General features: G+C 41.9%; 1 protein-coding gene across 6 annotated transcripts in view; it reads right to left on the bottom strand.

Moving 5' to 3' along the window:
* The window catches only part of Cadm1 (cell adhesion molecule 1), a 331,682-nt gene extending 330,870 nt beyond the window's left edge, over nt 1-812 (bottom strand). For 3 of the 6 annotated variants that reach the window (XM_005378174.2, XM_005378173.2, XM_005378171.2), the window contains exon 1: nt 615-810. In XM_005378174.2, the coding sequence (XP_005378231.1) occupies nt 615-744 (130 nt within the window). In that variant the 5' untranslated portion in view covers nt 745-810. Of the gene's footprint in view, nt 1-614 lie in introns of all 6 variants that reach the window. The other 3 variants (XM_005378170.2, XM_005378172.2, XM_005378175.2) reach the window with 3 other exon arrangements.
* Between the last annotated feature and the right edge of the window lie 10,062 nt (nt 813-10,874).

Here is a 10,874-nt window from a genome sequence, read left to right on the forward strand (position 1 = left end):
GCAACGGAGAGGGGGGCCGCGGGGCTTCCAGCGGCCGGCCGGAGGGGAGCACGAGCGGCGTGCGGCTCGGGGGCGGGGGCGAGAGCCAGAGCGCGGGGCAAGTCTGAGGAGCGCTGGGGACCCGCGAGCAACCACGCCGGAGGCGGCGAGCACAGTCGTAGGGACAGGCTCGGGGGATGGAGACCTGGGGGCTCACTGGGGAAACGGGGACGAAAGGGCGACCCCGGGAGAAGGAGGGAAGACCCGCAAGTTACCGGGACGGCAGCGAGTTTAGGAGGGTCCGGACGTTTCCAGGTGCCTTGATCCCTCCCCTTCCCCCAACTCTCCAGCCCCTCGGCCCCCAGCTTCACTCCACTCCGCACTCCGCGCCAAACCAGGGGGAAAAGGTGTGGGTGCAGGCATCCCCGAGGGCTCTCGTCCACAGCCAGCCCGCCGCAGAGAAGCGGAGCCCGACCCCCTCAGCCCCTTCCGAGTTTCCTCTCCACAATCCCACCGCTTCGGATTTGGGAAGTGGGGGGAGGTTGTCATGGAAACAATCCCCCCTCCCTCCGCGGCTACGGCTCCTAGGGTGCCTAGGGAGGTTTCGGGGCCAGCCGGCCGGTGCTCACACCTACCTGTGGGGATCAGCGCCGCAGCGGAGAGGAGCAGCAGCAGAAGCCGAAGCCGGAGCCCAGGAGGCGCCGCCGCCGCTACAGCCGCTGCCGCCGCACACTGGGATCCACTCGGCAGCACAGCACTCGCCATGTCGGGCACCTGCCTCAGACTGGCGGCGTTGGCTGCCTCCCGAGCCCGAGCGAACAGCTAATGAGATGCTAATGACATGCGCGGAAGGCGGAGTCTGGATGGACCAATCACCGTGCCACAAACCCAGCCCTGCTCTCCGAGGACTCGCCCCCTCCCCCACCCCGCCCCCTGGCGCTGGCGTTCGGCGGCGCGCCCGCGCCACCTAGGGGCGGGGCCAAGGGGCGGGGCGTATGCAAATATGTTTATGTTAAAATTTCGTCTTCTCTTCTCCGGGATCAAGGAAAGTGTTCTCCAGGGCGCCTGGCGAGTAGGGGCTCGGGCTCCAGGGGGCGGGTCTAGCTTCCCGTACACCTTTATTAGGAATGTTTACAGCAATGTCCGTATCAGATCGAGGACTGGAGACTCTCCCTTTTAGAGGCTCCTCTGCCGCGCACACAGTGTACCTCTGGCCTGGAAGCCAGACGTTGCAGATTTCCGTCACTCACCTTGCACCAAGGAAAAGATCTTTGGGAAACCAGGGCTTGCGGGAGTGAAAAGTGAGAATGCAGGTCCCCGGATTGACAAAACAATCTGGGAGAAGTGCATGCGTGCTTTGCACGTCCGGCGGAGCGGGAGAGCCTGCTCGACAGCCTAGCGGCGGACTTGGGCATAGTTGGAAGACAGGAGCCCTGGAGTCGGGCGCTGGGATTTTCCAGTCTGTGCGTTAGATCCTCGGGAAAGGTTGATTGAGGAGTGTACTCTCAGGTTCCCCGGCCTTCTTGAGGGTCTCGTTCCTAGTTTAATATGTATATATGTAGGTGTGACATAACTGTACGCTTATATAGTTAAGATTACACGCGCACAACAAAAATTACTGTACTTGGTCAAGACTGCAGGGGGAAAGGGTGTGGGAAACAGGGGTGCTCGGCCACGCTCCTCCTTCAGGGCTCAGACCCCCTCTCTTTCCTGTGCCCCCGGCCGCTCCTGAGGCTGCTGGAGACCAACAGGTGCTCTCCCCTTCCCGAGTCTCTGGGAAAGGTTCTTCTGCTGGAGCCACTGGCATCTCCGGACTCGCGCTATCTCGCTAGCTGAAATTACCTTGGCTTGCTTTTCATCCAGGCAGCCGACTCTTGTTTGTCTGCTTTTTAATTACTTATTTTCTTCTCCTCTAGAAGATCGTGTGCGCTCTGACCCTCTGTTGCTCAAGCATCAAATTGAAGGACGAGCCATATTAAGTGTAAAGGTTTATAATAATTTAAGTATTCATAGAATGCAGAACAATAAGATGTAGGAAATACAATTTGCATAATAAATATCAATATCACAACAGCTAAAACAAACCATGACAAATTATCTGTGGCTAAATGACCAAGAGATTACTGAATGTAAATTGCTAAATCTGAGCTATAGTCTAGAAGAACTGCACCAAGTGACTCCCCTAGCCTTCAGTCCTCATCTCGCTAGAAAAATAAATAAATAAATAATACATATCAAAAAAAAGTCAAGATCTGCCAGCCCACCAAATGAGTTACACTTTAAAACAGCCTCCTATTATCCATTATGCATAAACTAATTTCAAGACTGCCCTGTCTTCTCAGCCTGGATTTTCTGCTCTGTAATTACAGGCCCCGATGCAGGAGCTGCAGGCACTTTTCCAGAAGAAGGGAGGGCTCCAGCAGGCAAATTACAGCACATGAGGCAAGAAACCAGCACCACACGGTCACCAGGATAATGCCCAGTCTCCAAGGTCTTATCTATTCTTATACCCTCTCTACAAGTGAAGCTACCTATGTCAGACCCAATGTACAATGAAGTCCTACTAAGATCAAGATAAGAAAATTGGAGGACATCTGTATGCTGAAAGGGATGTGTGAACTTAAATCGAGTCCTATATATTAGGAACACTAGCACAGGACTTACTATACAGTAATATTAACATTTTCTATTATTATTACTACTCTTATGTTTATTAAATTCTTATTAAGCATTTTGCATCCAAAATATCAATCCTAGGAACAATCTCCATGGTATATGCTATAATCTCCCATTTTACATTCTTTAAGCATAGTTAGGAAGATTAAGCAATGGCCCTGAGATAAGTTGCAGAGAGAGAGCCCATGCAATTAACCAACCTGCTGAAATGTGCCTCAATAAATATCTGTTAAGTGAATGAATAAATTTTGTATCACAATGTATGACTAATAAGCAAAGGATAGTTATATTTTTAACATAAGATGAAAATATGCCAGTAACCCAGAAGCATTTTTGAAAATAACAGGATTGCAGTATACTCCAAAGGAAAAGCATTCCTTATGAGGCTGAAGCTCCAAGAGAATCTAGCCAGGCCCCATCCCTCCCACACTCAGAACACAGTATGGGGACATTGGAAGATGTGGAGTGTTTTCATCTCCCTTCAGTCTCTTGGCGCTCACATGAACACCTACTCTAATTTCCAGTTGGCAAAGAACAACACGGGACATTTCTATAGAAAATGCTAATGCTGTGTGACTTACCTCACCAGAGGAATGCAAATAGCTTTAGAAATTTCTGCAGAAATGCCACCTGTGCCATAATATTAAAGGAACTTGCACGTCCAACTTCCCACGTAAAGGAACTGGGTCCTGGTGCAACACTTTTGGCAGTGGGGTCTACGTGGAAATAACCAGAGGTGAGAATTTAGGATTAAGCGGTTGCTACTCTACCCACTAGCCACGCTCCTCTCCCACCCCCAGCGCTTTCACACTAAAGATGTAGCCAAGTGATTTAACATATGGAACATGTGAAGAGCATATCAGATTCCCACAGCCGCTAAGTACAAGTTATGACTACTCTGGCTTTCTCATAGTAAAGCTCGTCATTTTCTGCTCCATGGACGAGAGCTCCCCGCCAACTACAAGTTCCAACATTTTTCCCCCTCGCTACGTGGATTTAACCAATTTTGAATACCAGATGGTGTTTTTGCCATTTATAACTGATAATCAATTGTTTTGTGAATTTAATTTTTCAAAAAAGAACTGAAATACTTATCAGAATTACAATCTGGGTGCTACTTGTGTTAGAATAAAATTGCCAGAAGCACCAAAAGCCTAGCTTTTTTTTTTTTTTAGACACTTTAAAGACAGAGATCTTATATTGTTTCCCTACACTAAAACAATTGAGAAATGTGGATAAACATATATTAAAATAAACATTAAAGAGAGATTCATGTTTGAAGTAGTATATCAGATAATGGTAAGTGATAACATCTTGCTTCTAAAAATGCTAATTATTGTAATACCCACGTAAAAAAAGCAACAAAGACAAATTACTAGGAAAAGGAAAACAATATTTGGAGTCAGCATTTGCCCAGCTAGTAAATTAAGTACCATAGAAAGTGGCTTAATTCACATTATAGACTGTTTATGTCACCATAAAATTTATATTATGAGGTATTGCCCCCAGTGATATAGTATGTAGAGGTGATACTTTTGAAAGCTAATGAGACTTAGATGAGATCATGAATGTATTGATGGTATCAATGTTCTTGTAAGAACAGAAAGACACCAGAGCTCTCTGTCCATGAGTATATACACAGGAAAGTTCATATAAACACACAATGTATAAGTGACCCTCTGTAAGCCAGAAAGAGGGCCCTCGCAAGAACCTAACCATGCTGGTATCCTGATCTAGGACTTCAAGCCCTCAGAACTGAAGGAAAATAAATTCCTGTTGCTTAAGCCACCCAACCTATGTATTTTGTCTGAGCAGCCCAAGTATACTACAATCCATAAGCTTCAGTTTCCATTATCAAAGGGCATATTAAAAGTATAATAAGCTGGGTGTGGTGGCACACCCACCTGTAGTCCCAGCACTTGGGAGGCTGAGGCAGGAGAGTCATTGTGTGTTTAAGTCCACCCTGGGCTACAAAGTGAGCTCAAGGCCAGACTGAACTACATAGCGAGACCCTGTCTCAAAAAGATAAATAAATAAATAAATAAATAAATGAAATAAAAAACCAGGCATGGTGTGTAGGCCTATAATCCCAGTACTCAGGAGGCTGAGGCAGGAGGATCACCTCAAGTTTGAGGCCAGCCTGGGTTACACAGTGAGTTCAAGGCCAGTCTGCACTACAAAGAGAAACCCTGTCTAAAAAAAAGAGTATAATAAATACTAATTATAATGGAAAAGTATTCCATAAATTAAAGTAAGTTAGCACATATTAGAATGTTGGGTTGAATAGACTCTCAGCCTTACTTAATACATAACTGTTATACCCTTAAGACTAAATTGCTCATCTTTGGGATGATCAGTCTATAAATCTTTATGAATACAAAGCCCACTAAATCCATATTCCTAAATGAATAATTTAACACTTTATCCAGGGTTTATTCTCCTACAATCATACAGTCGACAATAACCTCTTGAATATCAACAGAGGGATATCAGTTTGAAAGAAGGTACTGAAGTAGGTTGCAGAAAACTACATACACACTGGTCAACGAGCAGCTCCAATTCCCCATGGAAGGGGAAATTTACTGTAGGGACCCACATCATAGTTTGTTCCAGTCAGGTATATAGGGAGATATTCAGGTATATGTGGCTGATCCAAATATTTATTCGACAGAATAAAAATATGATACAGCATCTCCATGCAAGACTCACTGTTAAATTCTGGAAATGTGAAGATCAGTGGGAAACTGTATCTCCTGAGTTCTAGGAACTCAGAGTACAGTAGGGAAGACAGACATTCCACAATTATTGTATATATTAGATAGTTTTATAGTATGTGTGCACAACTCCATGTAAGTAGAAAAAGAAGGCATTCACTATTCTCAGGGAACAAGTATGAATGTCTACGTGCTAGGGAAATATTCACATGGGAGAATGTCCTTTAGCTGAGTCTTGGAAGTTGAGTAAATGCCACAGAGTAGATAGGGATACTGCTGGGGCAAAGGGAAGGTATGATTAGAGAGGGATGCCATTCACAAATCTCAAAACCTCAGAAAAACATGGTGTGTACTGGCAAAATTACAAATAGATTGGCTGGATCACAGATCACCAGAGGTCAAGTGGCAAGACAGGAAGCTGGGGAAAATACACAGGGTTCATGGAGAGCCTTGATTGATGCACTAAGATGTCTCAATAGTTGCTTCTAGGTAATGGGAATCCACTGAGCTGGTAGAATACTTTTTAAGAAAGATTTCTTTTTAGTTTTGAAATGGGGTCTCACTAAGTCATTAAAGTTACCCAGGCAAGGCTCGAACTCACCATCTTCCTGCCTCAAACACCCAAAAGAATTGGGATTACAGGCATGTACCTAGCAAAAAACATTATTTTGATGGTAGCATGAAAAATGAATCTTAGACTTGTACTTTCAACATTGCAATAGGTGTTGTTACCAAGCACTTAAGATAGGAACAGAGTTACCAAGCAGGTTGGCTTAATTGTTTTGTTGGAGGATGGCCCCTAGGAAGAAGATGATCATTTCAACTTGGGACAAGTTGGCTTTGAAATGTCTATGAAATATTCAAACAGGCAATAGATCATTTGAAACAGTGATACAGAGCTTAGGAAAGTGACTAAACTAGAGTCAAAAGCACATGGGCCAAAATTAAGACCATAGACTTGGAGGGAGGAAAAGGATATGTTGAAGGTCTTTTAAAAAGTAAGTCAGGAGTACCACTATCATGAATATCAATCATTTAAGGGGTGTATGGAGCTCCAAATGAAGGAACATGGGGATAGGAGAAAACAAAAAGGACAGGAAGCTAAAGAAGGAAAGGGCAGTGGTTAGCCGTGTTAGTTGCTACCAAGAGGTTGAAGAGTATTGGGCATTGCTATTAGGGATAAAATCTCCCTATGCTGAGGTCCAGTATGTGACCAGCCTCACCCCCATGTAAACAGTTGGATTAAAATTTGACTAAACAAGGAGAGCAGTATGTGCTAATTTGTTTATCTTGCCAGCAGAACACGAAAATATATGGTTTGCTAGTGACTTTTTTAATATGGAGAAATAGCTTCAGAGTTTTTCAATTTGACATTCAATTTCATTGACACTGACAGACAGCCTTGGGTGGGATAGAGGGATTGTTGCAACTAAGGTAACTCAACTAATTATCACATATAGACCTTAGTTTTTATTTTGAAACTAAAATGTGATTGGTCTTGATGCTGCAAAAGTTTTCTCACATATTTTAAAAGTAAAATTTTCCTGATATGATATCATAATTGTCAGATGAGGCTCTATGATAATTCCAGAATGGTACAGCACAACTTCCCAGGCAGCAGGATTTCAGCAAGATCCATTAAAAGCAGACATTGATATCTATAGATTTTCATAAAGCTGCAATATAAAATAACCATATTATTAATATAAGATTGTATCGCTTGTGTTGCTAAGAGATGACAATGGTAATATAACTTTTTGTACTATGGGTTGTAAACAGGACAGTCTCTGAATAGAAACTGGCTTAATGATCTATCTTGCAGTCCCAAACAGGAAAAGGTTTTAGAAGAATGTTCTCAAAAATCCCTCCTTGGAGTCTTATTTCCCTGTCCAAGTTTTCATGTTTGTCTGTAAGTTTTCAAATAACACTCAAATTCCCAAACTAAACTTTTGAATTGTCTATTGGACTTTTATTTCTTCCTCTTTCTGGTTATCCCTGCCTGAATTGTGGGCTACTTAGAAATTTGTGGTTTTCCACCAAAGTGTCCATGTTTGTTCGTTCCTCAAACACTGTCAACTTACATCAAACCATTCTTTGACTTATTACAAACACCAAACCCTAAATTTCCAAAGGATTGCATGTAGCTTTGCATCGTATCTCACATTAAAGTAAATGTCTCGCTAAATCCCATGTAACTCTTTGAAAAAGTAGGGGTTTGTGAACGGGTTCCAGAAGAGGAATAATCATCTTACTCTTTTGCAGATTTGAATAGTTTTCTCTTTTTAAAAAGTTATTTCAACTCTCCAAGGATGCCTTTCTATCAGCCAGCAGGAACCCCACGTGGTGCTTTGAATATCTTCTTTTACCTGTCCCCAGACTGTGAAGAACCGAAGTTCAGTTTGTTTAAAGACTATGTTTTGAAGAAAAGCAAGGTTTAATTTCAGTCTTTCATGTTCTCTGACAGCATTGTCACTTGCTAAGCTATTTCTCTTAGACTTTCGTTACAGTACTAATATCTCTGTATATATTTTATTTATGCGGCTTGGTCTGTGATGAATAACACATTTATGCAAAAATCTCTATATATCTACAAGATGCCAATACACAGAAGAGGCATACTCTCCTACAGTGCAGTTAATAAAATGCAGTAAATAGCATATAGTTTCAGAGGCAATTAGTACAGTTCGTGACTTCAATTACAAAAAAGCCCTCATGATTTCTAGTAATTGTTATTTATCTTTCATCTGAAGTATTCCTCTTGTCTGCATCAGCTTTGGCCTAGAAATAGCACTGCCAGTGGGGAAAGTAGGCAGCTCTTGCTCACGACACTAGGATGAGAAAGAGAAATTGAGGATCAAGACCCTAGAGCTAACTACTCTTCTTAGAGAGCCATTCTACAGGACTTTGGATTGATCTTATTCTGCCATGCCATCCACTCATGTCCTCCCACCAGAGTCAATTACCTGGCTTCTCAGTTCACACAGCAGTACATTTTGCTTGCTAATGTGGAGGAGAAACTCTCACTAAGTCAATTCAGATTTGGAAAAGGTTAGCAGTTCTAAGTTGGTAAGATCTCTGGCATATTAGTTTCCTACAGAGATGCTTTTTCAAGCGTAATCATCTTAACACTATCAGCCACCAAGTGACTTCTGCTTCCACACCTGTTTGATTATGGAACAAGCCCAAAGGAGGCTCCCAGGTCTTCTGTCCAGCCGTCCATCTCCAGTCAGTAACAGTGTCCTCCTAAACAATCTCCGAAGGAAGCTAGCATTTGATACCCATAAAACCTAGGAACATCGTACTGGAGATTTAAGTGACTCTATCCCCTCTTCTCAAACTTAAAAGGCATCTATCACACTTATATTCAGGGAAACAATGTTATGCTGCTAAATTACATGTGTTCAGCATCTAACACAAATAGAATTTCTGATTTACAATTTACAAAATTATCTCTTCCACCCTCTGGGTTTGTACTGTGGCTCATCCAGGGGCTTTTATTCAGTATGTGCTTTGTTATAAATATGAAAAAGAAAAACATAAACACATCCCTCCTTTCTTTCCCCCTCCTCCACTGAATGCACTAATATAATGAAGTCTTTTGATTTAGAAGGAATCCTATTGAGGACCTACGCGTGTCATCACGGTGGCATCACTTCTTCATTATCTGATTCTTCTCCCAACTGGCAGTGCTTTACAGAGAGCCACATGCTTTCAAAACCAATGATAAAGGGATGTTTGGAATAAACAGAAGAGCCCCTCAGATTGCCATGGATTGTGACTTTTAAAGCTAGTTCCAAGGAACTCAGCCTTTTTATCTTCAAATGCTCAAAATTAATTTGCCGAGCCATACAGATGGGCTTTCTCCCCTCACTAAAACTGATTTTAAAATCACTGAGGTTTAGACTATGCTTTCCATACTGAAACAGAAGCACGGTTATTTCTAGTGTTCCTCCCACCACCATTTTATTATATCACTGATTTATTTATTTTGAATAATTGAGAAAAGAGATGTCCTTTGCAGAGAGTAAGAGGGCTGCAGCTAATGCATCACCATCGAGTACACAACACTAGCTCCACTCAATTACTTGGGGCCTGGGGAGACGGTAACCTGCCCATTTCTGTTTCTCAGAGGCAGGCTGAAAATCACCCAAATGGAACTGGTTTGCTGAATCAGGTTACAATGGCCAATTCCATAGTCTCATCATTTTCCAAAAATTGCTCCTCTAGTGTGAAAAACATTGCAAATAAACACACACACAGACACACAGAGAGAGAGAGAGAGAGAGAGAGAGAGAGAGAGAGAGAGAGAGAGAGAGAATAAATGTACTGTTTTTCTGGAAAGATACAACCTTAATGGTAACTTGGTACTCTTGTACCCTAGCATTCCCTGCAAAAACCTCAGAAGTCAGAATCAACTGAAAGAATACCCAAAAAACAACTCAGAAACCATAGTAAGAAGACTATTACCATTGCCCCCTACTCACTAATGAACAGTCAGGCTTGTTACAGGATATCTTTTTAAGTCTCTGAACCACCACACAATACTTTATTTACAACCACTTTGCATTTCTGCTCTTGAAGGAGTTACAGTTTTCTAGAGGTTAGTTGCTCATTGTATTGACTATTAAGCTTGTTCATTAAGAGGGAAAAGCAAAGCAAAGAAAGAGAGGAAAGTAATATTTGCAGAACACTATGTGCCAGAAAACATGCCAACTGGCCTCTAATACACAATTTATTTTTTGTAGAAGCACTTCCTTTTTATTTCTCCCACTGATAGATATATTATACAAAAGGCCCTTCCTGGCAGAAAAATTTGAAATCGGCTTATTTTTATCCTAAAAAAGGTTAAGGGGACGTTATTTGAATTTTTGCTGAGGGGATCCAGATTGTCAACTACTTCACTGGATAAAAAAAGTAATATAGATAGGATCTGTATTCAAGCAATATACTACTATTTCTCTTGGTTAGTTTGAAAGCATTTTGACAAAGGTATACACAGTTTAATCAGAGCTGAGATGTATGGAATAAGAGAGAAGCGTCAATATTTCCCCCAAGGTTTAAGATATTTGTTCCTAGTGTCTCTCTCCATGAAGCTCAAATGTTGAGTGAATCTGCCTTCATCTTCCTTCACAATTTCTTTCTTGGGCATTTTAAAATTAATCAGTCAAGCAAATATTTATTGACCAATATGCTATAGTAGGCAGAAAAAAACAAGCTATACAAGACAAGATTTTTTATCTCAAAGACTATAAAGAGGTAAGATCTATAAAGTTAACAGTTGAAGCCTGTATAAAAGAAGCACTTAAAGTGTAGAGGAGAAAAGGTAGGCAAAGGTATTAAAATCTGATTGAGTTATTCCTTATTGTATATATATAATTACATTGAGAACCAGTTTAGATCTCTTAGATACGATAAAATCAAGAGCTCTTATATAACATAATTCACTAGAAATGCAACCAAATTTCTGAAAAAAATGACTGCACTTAACTTCCAAACAATATACCT

This window comes from Chinchilla lanigera, unplaced genomic scaffold (assembly GCF_000276665.1).
Source record: "Chinchilla lanigera isolate Chin_1 unplaced genomic scaffold, ChiLan1.0 scaffold00011, whole genome shotgun sequence".
NCBI lineage: Eukaryota > Metazoa > Chordata > Mammalia > Rodentia > Chinchillidae > Chinchilla > Chinchilla lanigera.